This window comes from Monodon monoceros, unplaced genomic scaffold (assembly GCF_005190385.1).
Source record: "Monodon monoceros isolate NGI ecotype Baffin Bay Population unplaced genomic scaffold, NGI_Narwhal_1 Super_Scaffold_20, whole genome shotgun sequence".
Taxonomy (NCBI): Eukaryota; Metazoa; Chordata; class Mammalia; order Artiodactyla; family Monodontidae; genus Monodon; species Monodon monoceros.
Genome location: NW_021703777.1, coordinates 39,444,348 through 39,465,242, shown reverse-complemented (window position 1 = coordinate 39,465,242; position 20,895 = coordinate 39,444,348). Strand labels below are relative to the sequence as shown.

Sequence of the window (20,895 nt, the reverse complement as noted above, 5' to 3'; positions counted from 1 at the left end):
AGGAGGGTAAGAACTTTGCCTGAATGTATGGTGTTAAATGAGTCAATATAACCTTTGAAGTTTTGTGCTAAATATTTGTTTTTTCCAGCAAAGACTTTGGACGAATTTTGGCATGTGTGGTTTTTTGTTGTTGTTGTTTGTTTTCGTAAAATGTTAGACTATGAAGAGGTTTAATTTTGAGAAGCCAAGCGCCTGAAACTTCTTCATTCTCAGCTTGGTTTTTAGGACCAAGTTACAGTTTTTTTCCCTTCCTAGTGGGGTAAGGAGTTGTGATACCTGCCTTGCAGGAGGTGCAGAAGCCAAATATTTACATTCTTTGCAGGGGGTTCTCCTCTCTTCCGCTCTCCATTTCCTCCACACCCTGGGCCGAGGCAGCCTCTTTCGCAGTATTTGTTGTCAACACTCTTTGAATTCAGTTTGCTTGCCGTCCCAGTTTTTCTAGCTTGAAATTACACCCGAAAGAGACCTGTACGAGATTTTGGTCCCATTCAGTGACGATCTGGAAACGCTGGGAGCCTGATTTTCTTATCTACTACATCTCAACATCCCTTCTTATGCTTACTCTTAAAAACAGATCAGGTTTCTAAGAGGCATGAACCGCAGTGAAGTAAATACCCGTACAAGCTTTTTGCCCTTTGCTGTTCTAAGAAGGGCTAACGAGGCAGCGATGCGGGCACTGAATTCCCTGGAAGCGCGCGTCAGCTGGATGAAGCTTGCGGGGGCCTGGTGTTTTTCTGTGGCTTCTGTGAGAATCGTGTTGGGTGAAAGGTAGGGGAAGCTGTAGTTGGAATCTTGCCCCAGGAAGAGAGCGACCCTCGGCGGAAGGATTTCTGTGCCAAAGGAACGGCGGCTGAGCCGGGAAGGCGACTCGTGGAGAAAACTTTCCACTTTCAGGAAGAGCAAGATCTCGCCCGGCAGCTCCGTAGAGTAGGGAGGAGAAGGAGGAGGGAGAAGAGGGAGTGGGAGACCTGGAAGCGGAGGAAGCCGCAGCTCAGCAGCGCCGCGGGCATTTCCCTCTCCTTGACAGCCCTGCCGAGAGGTCGTTTTATACCCACACAAGCAGGACCTTCTCAAGCGTTCCGGACACGTCAGTAGTTCATTCCGGGGGTGAGAAAATTCTAACGTGTTGCAGATGAAAACTCTGTTCCCTGAAGAACCTCCGCTGGGAGTGCTGGCGAGGCGGGGCTCGGGGAAGACTGGAGGCCGCCCGGGAGGCTGCGGCGCTTTCCGTGCAGATCCCTACTAGAAGCTCCCCGTTGGGTGGCGGAGGAGGTGGGGCGAGGGCAGGGTGCAGAAATTGGGCGCTGGGCGTCCGAGCCAGCCCACCAGCAGCGCAGTCCTGGGCCAGGCGTCAGTTCCGCCAGCGGCTGGTGTGAGGTGGTGCGGTGCACGGCGCCGCAGGGATCCTCGTTCCGGGAGGGCCTCCGTGACTCAACGCTGAGTTGCCCCAATCACCACCCAACTGAAATCAGGCACAGGGTGGGACACGTTCCCCGCTGCGCTCGCGTGTCTCCACGCTCACCCCCAGCCCTGGTCGCCTGGCGGGCGCTACCAGGTCTGCGCAAGCGGCAGCAGGGGACCTGGGCCTCCAGCTCAGAAAGAGTCAGCCGGCCGCGGCGAGGTGGAGCCCGAAGAGGAAGGAAATTGCTGTCCTCCTGAAAGTTTTTCCCGTCCTCTCTTGTTTTCCCTGCAGAGGTGAGTGGCAGGCGGCGGCGGCGCTGACTCCGGGGAGCCGGGCCCCGCACCTCTGCTCCCGGAGCTGCCAACCGACTAGCTGGGGACAGGGAAAGCTGTCGCGCTCGGACCTCCTCCGTGGACCCCTTCTGGGTGCGCCGAGCCATGGATAGCGCGGAGCTGGCCGGGAAGATCGTTTACACCTGGCTGACTCTGGTGCTCGGCTTCATACTCCTGCCTTCGGCCTTTGGGTTGTCTTTGGGCATCTCCGAGCTCTACATGAAGATCCTGGTGAAAACTTTAGAGGTGAGTGCATGGGGGCATGCCGCGGCCCCTCCTCCGAGGACTTTAGGGAGATCCCGGGGCGATGCGAAACGAAGGTAGAGCTGAAAGACGAGTAGACGCGAGGGGACCAGTGAGGAAAGTCAGTGGTCTGGAGGGGTGTGCGTTTTAGTTTATTCGCGGCTGCATCCCTCCTCTCCCGCAGAGCTGGAGGGATTCGGACTAAAACCACTGGACCACCCTGTTGTTGCTGTGGTTGGAGGCAGAATTACCTACACCCCCTGCTGTTGTTATTATGATTTTTACTGATCAGAATATCAATGCAACCACCTTTTCTATCACCGAATTTCTTTATATCCTTTCTGCGGGGCAGCTGTCACCTCAGTGTCCTTAGTTTTTACAGCCCCAGGTTTCAGAAGTCCTTTCGTGGACTAAGGCATCCTGTCCAGAAAGGCATCATGTTCTAGTGTATGCTCAATATAAGAAACCAATTGCTGGATGGTAGAAAGAAGTCTGATTATATTTTAACGGAGTCATGGAAATTTAATCTAACCAATGGCACTTGAAATGTCATTGAAAATCTATATTCCTTGACCTCAACTCTAAGTGGGCCTGATGGGGAACAACTACAGCTTACCCTTAATACAGGGCTTTATTAAATCACAGAGGGTTCCCTGTTAAACCCCTCATCAGATGCTCCCCAAAGCCTTGGAAGGTAGGGAGAGCAAGTGTTATTCCCCCTTTTACAGGTAAGGAAACTGAGACTCTGAGAAGTTCAGTGGTTTGCTTGAATTAAGTGGTGGAGACAGGAGTCTAAACTGAGGAGAGGGCCTGCAGCTATTGGTTAATAGTGCAGACTTTGGATGCAGATTTGCTTTGATTTGGTACCAAAATCCCAGCTCTGCTTCTCAGTATATGACCATAGGGAAGTCACCTACTTCTTGTGCTTCATTTGCCTCATCTATAAAATAGGAGTAACAATAACAACTATTTCCATAGGGTTGTTTAAGTGAGTTAAAATATGTCAAGCATCCTAGAATGGTATCTGTATGTGTTTGCTACTATTAAAAGAATAATATTATTCTTATTATTAATAAGGTAATAATATTATTACTTAGATTCTAGCATCCTTGTTTCTGTAGCTACTAAAGTACCTTCTAATAAGGTTCGCAGTTTTCTGCCCTTATTCTATGTCTGCCCCCAGGCGTGGCTTTATTTGCTTTTCTCCCTCAGGCAGGAGGGTGGCTCCCAGATATACATCTCTAATCTTTTATCTCTTACCTGGAGATTACCAGCAGATCTCCCACCAGCTAATCTCCTGCAAATCTATTCTAGCTGCTTATCTCCTGTTTTACCCCACATTTTTGTTGTACTTCTCTTTGTGGCTATTTTTCTGTCTAGTCTTTGAAGTTATATTTGATTCTTCATCCTCAGCCCTCATGTTTTAAAAGTTCTGTTGTTTCTACTTGGGAGATATTTCACAGTCTTGAACTTATCTTGTTGATGTCACACTCTGAACTTGGTCACACTCTACTGTGAATTTCTTAGCTACCTCTTACTGTTAGATCTTCAGAATACTGTCCCCATAGCAGTTGATTCTCTTCAGCTGGTGTTCACTCTTTCTCGGAACTGAAATGATTGAACTGTTCTCCCATGTAGCAATGTCTTTTGGAATTGATACCCCAAGTGAGGATAGAGTAAAGTAAGTTGCACACCCTGTCTTCCAGGTGCTGACTCCTATATGCTTGCTTGAGTAAGTCAGGATACAGCTAAAGAAATGCCAAGGAGAGAGGCCTGCTAGTTGCTGTTAGCCTGGCGAATAACTATTATACTTTGAAGGGATGTCTCCAGTCCAGGGTCTGGCTTCAGTGTGGCAGGGGCTCAAGTTTTAATTTTTGTCCATCTAGACTTGAAGAGACTTAGAGTTGCACTCCTTGTTAATCAAACTCTCAAGAATGCTAGTTTTCTAATTATAGTGGGAGATACACCACCTAGCTTGGAAACCAGGTAGATGGCAGCATAAGGAACCATCCTCTTAGCTCAGACCAAAGTTATTCGGTCAGAGAGATGCTTGGCATATATGGAATTAGAATGGGGATTCATTTTGTGAGCCAACTCTGACTTGGTGGTAGCTGCCTGGAGTGCCTGTGTTTGGAAGCAGCTGGGACCCTCATGAAAGAGCTATCATTCCATAGCGGTATCTGCTTTAGGCACAGAAGAGGGAGATGGCAACCCAGGGTTTTCCATCCTCTAACCAGAACAGCGTTAGATGTTTCAGAGACATTTCTGTTAGGCAGAGGTTGGTACAGTAGATTGCTTTTTTTTGCCAACTATGGGGATAATTCTCTTAAAAAGTGTGCTGGTTGTTTAATATTAGAACATCTTTAGATCTGGAAACATACCCTGCCTTTTTGTAGAGTCCATTCAAGGCCCCGCCCTTCTGCTACTCATTATTCTTTAGTATGTTCTCAACTGATTTGCTTCTTTCTTTCTTTTGCATTCCAGTCCCAAGAATATTCTTTGGGCTCTTTGATTGGAATTAGCTATTTCACAGGTTTCCTTGGTCACAATTTACACACCATTTTAAAAGGTCATTTAGTTTGGTACATGATGTGTTTACTTTGATAAGTTTTCTTGACAATGGTTAGATTTTTTGTGATCATAAACTCAAATTCTGGAAGTTGCAATGTGTGTGGGGTACCTTCAGAATAGCTGACTGTGGTAACTGCTAATTGTCAAGTAACTCAGCCAGCTATATGCTCTTCTTGGGCCCTTTCTTAGCTCATCAGTTCAGGTAATAATTATTTATTGAGTACCTACTGAATGCTGCCTTCTGCATTGCTGAATATCTCTAGATGTGTTCATAGGTCCCTGATATGGCAAGCTGCTTGAGGGTAAGGCTTGAATTCTTAGCCTAGAGTAAGTGTAGTGATTCTCTAAACCAGTGATTTTCAAGGGGTATATAACAATTTCTTAGGAGTATATATGCCAATATGGTAGCAGTATATTAGGGAAAATTGTTTTAGGAATACAAACCATGAAAAGTAAAACTTTTGGCTGAGAGGATTTGTAGAGGGTAGTCCATCTGCATGGTGGGATGTATATATCTGAATCTCTGGGAGAGTGTGTGTGAATTTTTTATGTTTGTCAAACAGGAGCATGGATTAAAGGTTGAAATATGCTGTTCTCAACCCTGCAAGGTTAATGATGCTTCCTATTCATTGACCTAAGGATTGCTATTCATTGGCCTAAGGTTCATAGAGGGAAATAAAGAATGGGAAGAGAATATAGGATTGATGGAGAAGAAGAAGGCAGGGGAATGATATGTAAATTATCTAATCTAACCAGATAATACAAACAATAGACAGAGAAGATAAATGTTAATGGACTGATTTTTCCCTCAACTTTTGAGGAATAAGTTGGATGCATGAACAACTTACTCCAAATTTCTGGCATTGTAACCTTGGGCAAATCACTCAACGTCTCCACCTTAGTTTCTACATGTGTATACAGGAATATGCCTCACAGAGTTATTGTGCAGATTAAATGAAGAGAGGTGAATAAAAGCACTTGATACATAGTAGGTGCTCAAATCTTAGTGGAGTTTGAATTGGAACACTCTTTGGTTGTGTTTTTTTGGGGTTTTTTTTGCTCCTGTGTGGCTAAGATTTAACCTACCTTCAGATCTTTGATGGGTCAGCACACATACATACTCAGAACAGCCTACTCCTGCCTTTTATTTTAGTTATTATTCTTTCCCTTACCATTTCCTCCATCTACCAATTAGTTTTCTGTCATTTTAAAAAGGCAGGTCAATAATTTTCAGATGATAAACACCTCTTATTATAACACTCAGGTATTATCCCTGGTGTTGGAAATATAATAAATCTGCTAGAAGGCCATGACTCTTTATGACAGAAAGTAATAATAAAGAAAAGCTACCAAAGCAATATGCTTTTCAGATAACTTAATTCTACAGCACCTCTCTGGGTTAGGGTCTGTTATTATTCCCATTGATAGACTGGAGAATGGAGGTTCAGAGAGGTGATTTGTCTGGACAGTGGCATACAGCTGTCAGTGGTAGAATCAGGATTTTAATCTGAATCTAGAGCCTGAGTTCTACTCTGCTAAGATGACAGACTCTGCTGAGAGACTTTTGTTTTGCTACAGATGATGGCCAGCTATTATTTGAGTAAGCCTAATATTTTGAATTTTTATATAATTTTATACATTTTTCCTTTTTTTCTTTCCCTCTATTTCGTCAATTCTTAAATGTCTTTTTAGTGTGAAAACTGAAAGTTGAATTGTCTAGGTGACAGTGTCTCGTTTTTGCAAGCTTTTGGCCTAAGCTTTAAAAATTATACTTAACCCTTTATTTTGGTGAATTGTGGACAGCTACTTATTTTCTTCCAAGAGGATTTTGAAATTAAGTGGGGGTGAAAACCAGATTGAAAGTTGTCACCCTTCTTGGTAGGGGTAGTGAGATGGGGAGTGGTAGCCAGGATTGTTCGAAGCTGCTATCTTCAGGGCCCTTTGCAGACAGAGCTGCGTCTTTCCTGGTGCCTTGAGGTAGATATGTCCTGAGATACCTCAAGAGATTTAGAACCTCTGAAGAGATATTCTTCCTCTGTATTTGGGCTTACCTGATCAGCTAGAGAAGCTGGCGTAGTGAAAGAGAAATAGCTATTTATTGGGAGATGCACTGATGGTCTGGAAAACAAACTGATCATTTTGGCACCTATATAGATGTAGGGAGGGAGGAGAAAGCCAATGTTTTTCTACCTTGTGGCCGATTGTGTGATGGTCATTGGATAGATTATCTCCTTTAATCTTTACAACAACCCTTGGTATTGTTCAGAGATGATGAACCTTAGACCCCAGGAGGTTAAAGTCTTGTCTGAGATGATTACAGCAAGGAAGTGGCAGAACTGCAGTTCACGTGTACTTCTGTCTGTCCAGCTGCAGAGCATAGGCACTTGGTCATTTTCACTGGAGAGTTAGCCCAAAGAAGAAAACCACTTTCCAGCACAAATTCCTTTTGGCATTAAGTGACTTCTCCTCCAACCTTAAAACTTGCTAATCTTGAACATTGTAACTACATTTTGGAGGATAGACCTCAGAGTTAGCATTTCAGGAGAGGGTCTGTCTTCTGAAACTTCTGATGATGGCACAGGGAGCTCTTTGGAGCACATCATGTTATTGGAGGAATGCCCCCATATTAGTTTGCTGCCATAACAAAGTCCCATAGACTGGGTGGCTTAAACCATGGAAATTTATTTTCTCACAGTGTTGGAGGATAGAAGTCCAAAATTAAGGTGTCAGCAGCTTTGGTTTCTTCTGAGGGCTCTCTCCTTAGATTTAGATGGTGCTGTCTTGCTGTGACCTCACATGGTCTGTCTTCTCTGTACATGACCCTGGTTCTTTTCCTCTTGTTATAAGGACACCAGTCATACCGGATTAGGGCCTCACCCTAAGGGCCTCATTTTAACTGAGTCACCTCTTTAAAGGCCCAGTTTCCAAATATAGTCACATTTTGAGGCACTGGGTGTTAGGGCTTCAACACGTGAATTTTTGGGGCGCTTTGTGTGGGACACAATTCAGCCCATAATAGCCAAAGAATACTAATGTTTTCCATCTTATAAGCATGGACTAATTGTTCTAGTTTAAGGTAATTACCATTTATATAAAATATAAAATCACATGCCCACAATGAAAAAAGTGAGCTCCAGGATAAGGATGATTGATTGTTGACAAAGTTTTATTTTAATCATGTCTTAGGTCTCCTTACAACCGATAATAGGTAACAAGGCTTTAACGTGAAAAACTGTGGAAATAAACCTTTACCTCTATTGAGAAGAGATGGGAGGTAAAGTCCGGAGTTTGAGAATTCCTGCCTAGATCAGCAAGGAAGAGAAAAGGACGCAACCAGATTAAGACTCTGAGCCTATTATCATTTGTGACTTGCCACTTGAAGCTGGGAAGATTAAGCCTCTATTCATAGGCTGTTTTCTAAGCACCCATGGCATGTTCCTACTTTGCTCTTTGGGATGTTGTGCAGGGGTCCTGACGTAGTCAGATCATGCTTTGCTCCTTGACCTTCGTGTACATGTTTTAGGTTATTTATTCTCTACTACTTATTTTCTTATTTATTTGAGAAAAAATGTTTACCTCTCTGCTTGAGCCCTTCAAGCCCAGCAACAACTGAGGTTTTTGCCTTGACATATTTAATAAATTCTGTCTTTTTGCCTCTTCAAGAGTGCCTAAGTCGTAATTATAATTATAGTGCCTTTTACCTCTTGTTTTGCTCTTCTCCCACCTCCCCAAATAAGGTCAATTTAGACATTGTTAGCTTCTAGAATTGTAGTCATCTAGATAATATATATAGAGATTTTAAAAATTAAGTTATTTATTTATTTATTTTTGGCTGCGTTGGGTCTTTATTGCTGTGCGCGGGTTTTTCTAGTTGAGGCGAGTGGGGGTTACTCTTTGTTGTGGTGTGCAGGCTTCTCATTGCGGTGGCTTCTCTTGTTGCGGAATACAGCCTCTAGGCGTGCGGGCTTCAGTAGTTGCAGGACGTGGGCTCAGTAGTTGTGGCTCGTGGGCTCTAGAGCACAGGCTCAGTAGTTGTGGCGCTCGGGCTTAGTTGCTCCACAGCATGTGGGATCTTCCTGGACCAGGGCTTGAACCCGTGTCCCCTGCATTGGCAGGCGGATTCTCAACTGTGCCACCAGGGAAGCCCCCACATCTCTTTTTAACTTTTTGTTCGTTTGTTTTTAAAACTTTTATTGGAGTATCATTGATTTACAATATTGTGTTAGTTTCTGCTGTACAGCAAAGTGAATCAGTAATATATATATATATCCACTCTTGTTTAGATTCTTTTCCCACATAGGCCATTACAGAGTGTTAAGTAGAGTTCCCTGTCCTATACGTAGGTCCTTATTAGTTATCTATTTTATATATAGTAGTGTGTATATGTCAATCCCAGTCTCCTGGCAGAAGTCTTTTTAGTTAGTGATTTCATGGATTCCTTTCCAGCTTTCCAAGTCTCACACTGCTCCTTTTGAAAGCTTTTGTCTGATACAGGCAATTAGGCATCTTTGAGTGTGTCTCATCCTTGAATGCCTAATTTCTTATGAAAATAATATTCTTTGTGCCCTGTGTTTATGTCTTTACATGTGTTAATCTCATTTAATCTTCATAGCAACCCTATGGAATAGGAACTATTATCCTCATTTTACAGATGAGGAAACTGAGGCTGAGAGGGATTAAGTAATTTTAAACCCAGATAGACTTGATGCCATAGTCTATGCTCTTGCCCTTCATGCTTTCTGACCTTTCCAAGGAGTAATTTATTGGGGTACCAGGTGTGTGTGAGGGTTTTTTAATAGGGTAAACATGATCTTTTCCTCCGTTTATTTGGGCATTACCAGTAACTAGTATAAGAGTATACCTGGGATTTGGAATACTATTATATCAGAGATTCAGTGGGGTATCTCTTCAATTCGCATAACACCAGGGCTTAATGATTAATTTCATGTCTATATAAGCATGGTTTAAATATCTTGCATTGTGTCTGTGGCACAGTTTACATTAATACTTGTTGTTTTTGAACAGTGGGCCACGTTACGAATTGAAAAAGGAGTCTCAAAGGAATCAGTTCTTAAAAGCTCAGCTTCTGTTGGTAAGTCTTCCTTTTCATTTTAATGGTTAAAGTATCCAAATTGGGTAGATGTATCGACCCAATTTGAACTTCAAATATGCATAGAGTAGTACATTTTATGGGCCTTGGATTGTTCATAATTCTGACCTTTATGCAAAATAGCCGCCTTCTGACCTTTGGATGAGTTTTTACTGTAAAGATGTAATATGTGCTGGTTCATCTATGTGTTCTTATAGGGTATTTCTAAAGGTATGTATTTAAAGGTGGTTGCCCATGGTAGTTAATGGTCTTAAGAAAAAAAAGGCTAATCGGACTATCTGGTGTTAAGTTAAACCTGTGTTTGAGGTTTCATTAGCACCTTATAACTTGTGGTTCTCAAAGTATGTTCCTCAAAATATTCTTTCCTGCTAAAAACTAATTAGTAATGCATGAAATAAAAAAATAACTCCAGTGTGAAATAAGCTTGGGAATCACTACATGCTACACATTCCTTTTGGAGACTAATAATGTATAGTAACAAAGGCTCAGAAAAGTCCTGTAGTAAGGAAACTCACTTAATTTTTGTTAGAAGTGAGTTAACAAGTCAACCGAGCTAAGCAGTCCCTGCTTCTATATGTGTGCTTTGCCTTTGTCCCAATAAACCCTTTCACTTGGGTTAAGAATTTTAAGAATTTTTAAGACACTGGGTTCAAAGGGGAGTAGAATTCTGTGGAAGTGCTGGCTGTGAGATTAAGGAGAAATAAACCCTTGATTTAATTAAAAGATTAAGGCTTTATGTGTTTTTCAAAAATAATATAGAAACAATTTTGTGCCCATCTGATTTAGGGTTAAAGATGGTCAAAATGTCAAACACTTCACTAGAAGGAATTTATCTTCTGAAGGCTTGTCTAAGAGGAATTGTAGAAATTATATGCTATAGTGCATTTAGGAAATAAAGAATCTGAGTGAAAACATCTGTGCATTTTTGTGTAATTAGATTGTTATGTTCAAATGATTAAAGCAACTAGTAGAGCTTCATGGTGTCCACTTAAACACCAAAGGGTTAGCACCAATAACATGTTAACCAAGATTGGATATTTCTGGCTCTACTTGGTCCTCTTATTGACCTGAGAGATACCTTCTCTCAGGTGTAGCAGATCTACTAAATTTTTTTTCTGGGTTCTTTTTAAATGTGTGCCCTTGTGATTTAAGGAGAGAACAAACTTTATTGCTGATTTTTTGTTGTACTTGGTGAGATTTTGGGCTGTCATTGTTCTTGGGTGAAATTCTATGGGACCCTACAGGTTGGGGTGGTGGTGGCGCATGTCTTGGGCCATGAATTTAAAAGGGCACAAAGTGTTTCAATTTGGTAGGTTAAGAGGATTAAAAAACCACTAGCTGAGGGTGTTTGTAGCGTTGTTTTAGGTTTTTCAGCCTAATGAGAGTGAATATTTCCACTTGTTGGATTTTTTTTTTTTTTTAATCATGCATCTGTCTTTTCTATTTTTGGTCTTTGCCTTTTTCTTGGTACCTCCAGGAAAGAGTGGAAGTGAGTAGGAGGAGAAAATATATATAATAATGGTTTAGAGTGTGGCTAATGCCTACAGAATTTATCATATTTCATTCAGAGTGGCTGCTCTCCCTTTTAGCCTGTGCAGTTGGGAATTGACTATTGTAGTTACTGAGCATTTGCTACCTGTGAGGTTGACAGGGGATCCCAAGATGATTAAGACATGGCTCCTGTGGGGAGACAGGCATCTGATAGACCACTGTGATAAATGCTAAAATAGTGGCATAAGCAAAGGATGAGGTGAGATCTCATTTAGGCTCTGCTATCTGCTGCTTTCATCTGTATTAATACCTCAACTGTACATGGTATGCACCTCTACTCCCATCCTGACTTACATCCTGCTTGAGTCGCCCTGTGGCAGGGTGTGTGCCCTGTTGAGAGTCAGTCTCAGCTGACTCTAAACACCGGTACATTCTGGTGTTTAGAGTCAGCCGAGAGGTAGTATCACAGTCCTAGACAGAGGGAGAGGGTGATGAAACACTGAGCACCTGTGTGCCTGGCTGGTGCAGTCGCCTGCCCTCAGAGCATCGTGTCTCTGTACCTCAGCCAACTGAGCACAAGTCAATGTTGAGCCGGCCAAAGCACAAGTCAATGTTGAGCCTTAGGCAAGGGTCACTGGCAGGCCACGGGTCCCAGGGGTGTGGGTGCAATTTTGAGATGTCTGAATGATACAGTGCTGATGATAGGTTTAGGGAATTGAGAGGGAGAGACGAGGTAAAGAGGGACAAGAGTTATGTTTATTTTCTGCACCAGAAAATTCCTTTTGCTGCTCTTTTACTTGGTGAAGCACATTTCTGGAAACAGTTTTCAAATCTCCCTCTCCAGTTAAACCCTTCTTGTGTTGTACTTCTTCTGTGCTTTTATTGAATAAGCCAACTGAAAGCTGAACCTCAGGAATTAATATCTTTGTGCTTAAATACTTCTGTGCTATCCTTGGCTGTACTCTACCATGTCTTCTGTTAAAACACTGTCCAGCTCATTGAGCTTCAGATATGATCATGAATAAAAGCTCTTTAAGAAGCTCTATCATTGTACCTTCCTCTTCTGGGTTTAAGGACTTTTTCTCATTGTTAATGCAGTGGTGAATATAAATTTTCTCCTCCCTTCAAGTAACTGTGTTATAGGTAAGCATTCAACTTCAGTGGAGAATACAGAGTTACCCTCTACCCTAGTTTTTGTTCCCTGAGAACTGTGTGGTAAAACAAGAAGAGAGAAGGGTATTGGGTCTTTTGCTTTGCATCAGCTGTACTTTTACCACTCTAGCCATAGAACAAATGCATCTTCTCAGACCCTGGCTTGTGGTCTGATGGAAATTTTAGCAGCTTTCATTTTACTCTGCTGTAACTAGTTCAAGGGACTGTTTGACTCTAAGAAGCCACCAGTCTCGCTCTTTGGGTACCTGATTTCCAGAACTTATGCTGTCAGACTTGAATGAGTCAGTAATTTTAATTGAAATGAATGTAATTAATTATGTCATTTTCATGACTCAGGATTAATGCCACTGTAATTGCATTACGATGCTAGGACATCACAGTGATTAGCGACTATATGTCGACAGGCAGGAGTTAAGGCCTGAAGGTGCCCTTGCCTGGGGAGTGAGTCCTAAACAATACAGATAAGTAGAGGCTGTGGCTCAGTCCTTTCGGCGTTTTTCCCTGGGGTGTGTTGCTGGCCGGACTCGGCATTGTTGCCAGTGGGAAATGCACTTGCTTCCTCAGGTCCTCCACGTTGCCCTGTCCCAGCAAGGATTTGGGGTCACCTGGCCCACCGTTAATTAAGCCCCTGGGCTAAGTTTCTCTTCTGCCCAGTATCTCTTGCCCTCAGCCCCCTCCACCTCTTCCTCCCCTCAAACACACACAAAGGACAAAATGCTACGGTGAAGCCTTTGATGTTGTACCTGTCCAGAGAGAATTCAGGCTGCCTAACGTTTCTCTCTACTTTTACATTTGGGATTCTTTTTTTTTTTTTTTTTTTGCGGTACGTGGGCCTCTCACTGTTGTGGCCTCTCCAGTTGCGGAGCGCAGGCTCAGCGGCCATGGCTCACGGGCCCAGCCGCTCCGCGGCATGTGGGATCCTCCCGGACCGGGGCACGAACCCGTGTCCCCTGCATCGGCAGGCGGACTCTCAACCACTGCGCCACCAGGGAAGCCCTACATTTGGGATTCTTTTGTGAGAACTGACTAGCCATGTTGATGCCAATACAATATTAGTTGCATCAATATTAAGTAGATCTGTGAACTTCACAGAAAATGTGGGATAATAACGTTGTAACAGAAATTTGAGGAGTGTCATGTTCTATACTCATTTTCTCTTGGGCGGGCCGTTTTTGATAGTCTGTTTAAATCAGCTAAGTTGATTTCGTACTATTGTCTTGGTGTAAGTTCTCTGAATATAAATCAGTGTCTGCTGTCCTCAAGGATATGGACTATAATGCATTTAATAGGGTTATCTTGCTCATAAAATCCTAGAACGTGTCTGACTACTTGCAGAGAGAAAAATAATCCAGTTACGGGATATGGAAGGGTTATAGGTTGAGATTTTCTTTATCACAGCCAAATGTCTACCTGCTTTTATTAGTCTATCTGCCTGATGGTGACGATGATGATGATGACAATTTTCAAACGTAAGCAAAAGTAGAAAAATAGTATAATGAGACCCATATAGCCAACTTATTTTTGTTTTTTGTTTGTTTAATTTAAGTACAGTTGATTTACAGTATTGTGTTAATTTCAGGTGTATAGCAAAGTGATTTGGTTATACATGTATATATGTATGTATCTCTATCCGTTTTTGCTTTGATTCTTTTCCACTGTAGGTTATTACAGAATACTGAATATAGTTCCCTGTGTTATACAATAGGTCCTTGTTGTTTATCTATTTTGTATACAGTAGTGTGTATCTGTTAATCCCATACTCCTAATTTATCCTCCCACCACTCGCTGGCTTCCCCTTTGGTAAACCATAAGTTTGTTTTCTATGTCTGTGAGTCTGTTTCTGTTTTGTAAATAAGTTCATTTGTGCTATTTTTTTAGATTCCACATATAAGTGATGTCATATAATTGTCTTTTTCTGACTTACTTCACTTAGTGTGATAACCCATATAGCCAACTTTTGTCAAGATTTTCCCACACTTGATTCATCTATCACTCCTCAGTTTTTGCTAAAGTATTCAGTGCAGATATAAGATTTCATGTTTTTATACATTTTTTTAAAAAGGACTTTAAAAAAGAACCACAATGCTTTTATCCCTTTTACAAGCTTAATATTTTCTTAATATCATCTAATACATAGTCCATATATAAATTTCTCTAACAGTTTCAAAATGGTTTGATAACTGATTGTTTGATTTGACATTCAGTCATGGTCCACAAATACGTTTGCTTATTTATTTATTGACACTGCCTTTATTGGACATATGGAGTACAGTTTCTCTTCTTGGAACAAAAATTACTTGATAGAAGGTGTTTCTGGAAAAATTCACTAGCATACCATGTATTTTAATCCTCATATGTTAATATAGTTTTGCAGAAGGCAAAGGTTTGATTCTTTTTTGTTTGCTTGTTTTAAAACTGTAAGATCAGTCATCTGCATTTCTAAGTGCAATATAATGAAAACTTAGTTCAGGGACACTTTGGAGAGCAATTTGGCGATTCGTAGCACTGTAACCCCACAATTCCACTTCTCCTAAGATACCAGACCTACCCAAACTCTCAGCATGTGTGTGTTAGGAGACGTGTTACACGTGCATACAAATAGTGGCAATGTGGAGACGACCCAGTCACTCCTTAGGAGGAAAATTATGTAAGCTGCTTTATTTGTACTGTACAGTGATCAAAATGAACTAACTGGATTTACATGAAGAAAACAAAATGGACAAACATTGAGAGAGAAGAAATGTATAGTATAATAACATTCATTTAAAATTTAGTACCTTAAACAGATAACTATATATTTATGTAGATGTATGTAGATAAGTATAAAATACATGTGGAAATGATATATCTGCTAGGAGGGAGGAGAATAGATGGGGAGGTGGGCTTTAACTGTACCTATAAATTTTTTCTTCAAAAATATCTGAAGCAGATATGACAATGGAATTTTTTCTTTGTTGAACTCATATTTTTTGGTTAAACTTGTATTTTAAACATAAACATTAAGAAAACCAACCAAATAAAATATCATTAAGCCTTCAGCTAGAGTCTGTAGTCTGATAAATGGAACTAGTTTCATATGAATAGAACATAGGTACCTGTCTCAGGGGTGTGATTGATGCTTACATGCTCCAAAATACATCTCTAGTCAGCATGCCTAGTGCCTGGAATAGAAACTTAAACCTGTGGAACAAAGGCGTTGTTAACTGAAATATATTACCTCTTAGAGCTGGGTTTCACAACCTCAGTACTACTGACATTTTGGGCAGAATAATTCTTTGTCACAGGGAGAGGTCCTATGTGTTGTAAGATGCTTAGCAGTGTCCTGGGTCTCTACTCACTAGATGACAGTAGCACACCCCTAATGTGACAACGAACAGTGTCTCCAGATATTGCCAACTGTCCCCTGGGGGCAAAACCCTCCTCTTTCCCCCCCCCCCCCCCCTTTGGGACCATTCCTTTGGGAACCACCTCTCTTAGTGAATAATGCATTAATCTATTATGCCACTCTCACTGGCCTAATTATGCATAATTTATTCTAGCTTTCTAACTAATAGCCCCTTGAAGGAGCAGAACTTGATTTCTACAGTTTTTGGTAGCTGGTTTGGGGGAAGATAGAATGCAAGGTAAGGCATGGGAATCACAGTGTTAACAGGGTCTCTGGATGGTGGCAGAGGAGGCATGTTCCTTAAGGAAAGGTAGAGGTGAGACAAACTTCAAACTTCACCTCGTAATCCGAGGAAAATAGACTGCTTCTTTAGGAGAAACTTTACTTTAGAGTGGGTTAGAGACTTGCATATGAGTATGTGCTCTCACCTCTGAAAGTAGATGACTTAGCATGTAATTTTGGCCAACAATGAGTAAGCGAGATGGAGTGGTTCTGGCAGGAAAGAGGAAGGCAGAATGTCAGAGCAGACTAATACTTTTAACTGCATTGTGAGGGATGGGTGGAGAAAGAGCAATTTAAGTGGTAAGTCACAGAAAGAAAGGCTCCCATGCTAATAAACCAGGTTTTCCGGTATATTTTAGCCCATAAAACATACTCTCTACTGTTTTTCAGATTGTTTTTCTTTTCATACAGCTGTAACAAAGTGGATGACTTGCCCTGTCCCTATTTTCTGTGAAATTAGTTTTTTAAAAAATGTACCTAATATAAACAGGTTTTAAATCTTTCTATCCTCAGCAGTAACTAGTTGGGGATCTTGTTGGTGATTTAGCTCTCTTAATCCCAAATACCTCAGTAGTTTAGAAGAAGGTACCTTCATCTCAGAACTGTGGAGGTTTGAAAAAGCTGGGTGAAAACTAAGACACAAGGATTCTTTGAGAGTGAAAAGATAATAGGATCAGATGATAGGACAGTCAACTTGAGAACACATCCCCTGTTTATTTAGAGTTGTCTTTACTGTTGGGAGGAGCAGACATCTCCTCAGGTGCCCATCAAATTCAAAATCCAGTTTGTCATTTTAGAAGTGTTCCCAGGGACTTCCCTGGTGGCGCAGTGGTTAAGAATCTGCCCGCCAATGCAGGGCACATGGGTCCGGGAAGATCCCACATGCCGTGGAGCAACTAAGCCCGTGCGCCACAGCTAGTGAGCCTGCGCTCTAGAGCGCATGAGCCACAGCTTCTGAGCCCGCACGCCACAACTACTGAAGCCCGTGCTCCTAGAGCCCGTGCTCCGCAACAAGAGAAGCCACTGCAGTGAGAGGCCTGCGCACCACAATGAAGAGTAGCCCCTGCTCGCCGCAACTAGAGAAAGCCTGTGCACAGCAACCAAGACCCAACGCAGCCAAAAATAAATAAATAAATAAATAGATAGATAGATAAATAAATAAATAAAAAAGTGTTCCCAAAACCAACCTCCCATTCACCATACCGCTTCTGGCCACCCTACCCCACAGAGAAAACCCTGATCAAAACTCCAGAGCTTCTCCATTTTGTTTCTGCCTTATAGATAAGAACCTATCAATAATAATAATAATCACCACTATTTCTTATACACCAACTCCACTGTGCAAAATTAATTTACATTATTTACATGAGGATAACATCTTGTTAATCCTCATTTTACTGGTGAGAAAACTACAGGTGAGGAAGGTCAAATAACTTGCTTCAGATCACATCGCTAGTCAAAGGTAGCCTGAAAAGGAATCCCAATTTGTCTTTCCTACTCAGAATCCCTCACCACCACTTCCTACCCTAAACCATGCCTTCCTTACCAGCCCCTCTGGCCAGTGTCTTCTAATTCTCCCTTTGAAGGTTGAAGTGACTTTTCCACAAATGGAATCTCCTCTGCTGAGTGTTGGCTTTGTCACATCCTAGGAAACTCATAACATTTCAATCCTAAATCATCAACAGAAATTTTAAAGAAAACAAATCCATTAAGACTATCCAGCATTATGATCAAAGATACTGTACATAAATGCCAAACCATAAGGTTGACATTTTAATTGAATTGATGGTTCATTTGATGATGAAGTTTATGGACTCTTCTGTGTTGTGGGATTTCTTGTTTAATCAGACTACTTATGTCCAAATAAACGAAGTTAATGTGGATGTGAGTCAAGATATGGGTCAACAGTGTATTGAATGAGATGTTAAAATGTTAATTGTTAAAATGAAACTCTGCCTGTTATTCTAAATGCCTGTTGGTTTCTCTGCAGTGTTGATTGGCAACTGATTGCAATGTCCATACTTCCACCCCACTTATGCTTTAAAATGGATATACACACATATTTAATTCTGTGATTAGTATTTATATCTGGGGCTAAAATCCTCCCATTTTATAATCAGCATTGATTATTTTATAAGTTTCTGGAGAACTAACTGGGGTAAATAATGATGAAAAAGAAGGTAGATTTTCTCATCCACCTTTCTCAAGAGACTAAAAGTACATCTCCAGTACTTCTAGCTTAGTACTTTTAGTCTTGATAACTGAGAGACACTAATAGAAAATTACTCACAATACAAAAAAGGCAAATTATTCTATTATAGATATATAAACCATGTAGAAATCAGGAAAATAGAAGCTTTATTTCAGTAAAGCTTTTGCTTTTATCTTAATCCCAAATAACACAGTCAACAAATCCATTCTACCTGTTACCCTTCCCATGGCCCTGACAGACATCACTAATTGATGATGTCTTTGTCACTGAACCAAGATGTGGCCTCAAAAGTCCTCTTTAGCACAAACCTGCAGACAGCTTCTCACTATCAACTGACCTGGGGTTGGCCTTCCTGATGAAACCTTGTCACACTCCTGATCTGGAGATTAGATGGGGCTTCTCACACTGCTCATCAGAGGACACTAACTGAAAGGAAGGGAACCTGTTGAGTAATTGGGTTTGGCTTAGATTTGGTTGTATTGTTTGAGGTTACGTTGATGACTTTGACATCATTGAAGTGCAGTATGGTGGACTGAATGCTCTTAAATTAGTCAGGTTTTAAACAGCCTAGGAAACAGGAATAGAGTTTAAAGTAACCTTGATGGTTTTGATGAATGAGCCACCAGAGAGAAGGAAAACATTCAAGATCCTTTACCCAAGGAGGATGCTCCAAAATGGGATAAGAAACCAGGCTTGGTTACATACATGATAGGAACTGGCCCCTTCAGAAAGCCACAGGCAGAGTTTTAGATAAGCAGGCAGTGGAAAGCAGGGCACAGAACCTAGACTGATGCTGCAGTGCATAAAAGAGCCAGCATGTTTAACTACACAGTGATGCGGTGCTTTGAATCACTAGCCCTGGTCTTGGCCATGAACAGTGATTCCTGCGTGTCTTCCGTGTGCCTACGTTATATTCGGAACTATGCCCACAAGCAACCCTTAGCCTAGTTAAGGAGATATCACCAAGATCCGGATATCCATGTGGCAGTTGAGAATCAGGCAGCACTGGTGTTATTGAAGTCCAGAAACATAGAAATATAATTAATTTGAGGAAGAAACTTAATGAGCATAGCATGAAAGGAGATCATTTTGGATGGGGGACATCAGAGAGGGTTTTTTGTGGATGTTTGGTGTTGAACTGGCCATGTGGAGGTGGATTGAGGTTAACTAAGGTGATGGCTTTCTAAACTGGGAAAATGAGGGAATCATTTAAATAGCAGTGGGAGTGAGCTTAGTTTATAGAAGAGACAAAAGATAGAAATAAGATTAGGTTATGAAGGGCCTCAAATGCAAAGCAGTTTAGATGTGATATAAAGGCATGGGTAAGTCGAGGTTTACTGTTTGTATTAAGGGTGGTAAAGAGGAAATTCTGAAGCCTGTATAAAGGGTTTAATGAGATCTGTGAGGGTTGATTATTGAATTTAGAAAAAGAAAAAAAAAAGCTGAGGGATTATACATTTTTCAGTTGGTTAATTATTAGAAGGAGGAAGCCATCCCACTTTTCCTCCATATCCATAAAGATGGAATAAAAAGATTGGCTTAAATTGAAGTAAAAAATTGATAGATGTAAGAAAGAACTTCTCGTTAGCAAAAAAGGATATGAAAACTGGACCAGACTAGTAGGTAGATTACATAGAGATTTTTTGCAAATTGGATAGATAATTGAGAATTTTGGGAGAGGTATAAATTATATAACAAAACTCTTTTCATTTTTTAGCAGTGCCTTTTTGTCTTGGTTGTAACAAATTCCCTATAAATATTTTAAGTATTTCAGTTTTCAGTCTGTCTTTATGTGGTGCTTATCTCTGTAACATCGGTGTCTGCTTGTGGGTCACTGGCTCTATGGGTAGAGAAAGCTCTTCATCAGTTCTTTTATTCTGCCAGAAAGTAGCAACAGCTCCTCAAGCCCTCTTCACCTTTTCTCCTTTCTTCAAGAGATTTTGTAATAGCATTTCCCAATTTTCTGTTTTTTTGCTGAAGCACTTGGGGCAGCATAAGTTTTCGAACCAACAAGAAAGTGAGGGGCGAGGGCACCAAAACATGCCTCGTACACGCAAGGTGGGGGAGATAGGGAGGAGATAGTGTGGGTTCTACGTTTGTTGAGAATAGGCTCTTGGGCTCAGAGGAAGGAGAGATCCCACTGGACTTGTGATTAGACAGTTTTTTTCATGGGTTGGGGTAGGAAGAAGCCAGTGATGTCTGGATGCCCTGGGGGTGAGCAAAACTCTTAGGCAGGGCCCTCCTCCTTGGTGTGCCAACCTCAGAACAGTGTGATGAAAAGCTCTACTCTGGACCCCTTCCCTCGCTTTTCTAGGTCAGGTGCCTGGTATCTCTGCTTCTCTTCCTCAAAAGCTCTGTTTCCCCCAAAGCTTGGGCTGGCTAGAGAAGAGCTTCTATACCCTGGAGCCCTAGCCCATCTTCTGAAGCAGAACCAGTAGACCCCTTATGTCTCCTGTAACTTCTGGAATACCTGGTGAACGAGAGTAAAGAACGGGACGCTTTTCTGTTAGGGCTTTAGAGCCTTCTTCCTTTCCAGGTGTTTCTCTCTGGAAACAGGATTTGCCTCTGTGCTTCTCTGGTGTTGAGCACTGGGCAGCCTGCACCTGCTAATTTCACCTGGGAAATAGAAGTGGACCCTGATGCCTGAGGGTGCAGGGGATGCCATGGACAAACTTTGTCAGTGGATCATTTGGC

The 20,895-nt window shown here is 41.6% G+C and overlaps 1 protein-coding gene across 1 annotated transcript in view; it reads left to right on the top strand.

Moving 5' to 3' along the window:
- Positions 1-519: 519 nt before the first annotated feature.
- The window catches only part of GPAT3 (glycerol-3-phosphate acyltransferase 3), a 57,767-nt gene continuing 37,391 nt past the window's right edge, over positions 520-20,895 (top strand). Inside the window, exons 1-3 of the mRNA XM_029236075.1 lie at positions 520-1,107; positions 1,694-1,980; positions 9,574-9,640. Of these exons, the coding sequence (XP_029091908.1) occupies positions 1,840-1,980; positions 9,574-9,640 (208 nt within the window). The 5' untranslated portion in view covers positions 520-1,107; positions 1,694-1,839. The remainder of the gene's footprint in view (positions 1,108-1,693; positions 1,981-9,573; positions 9,641-20,895) is intronic.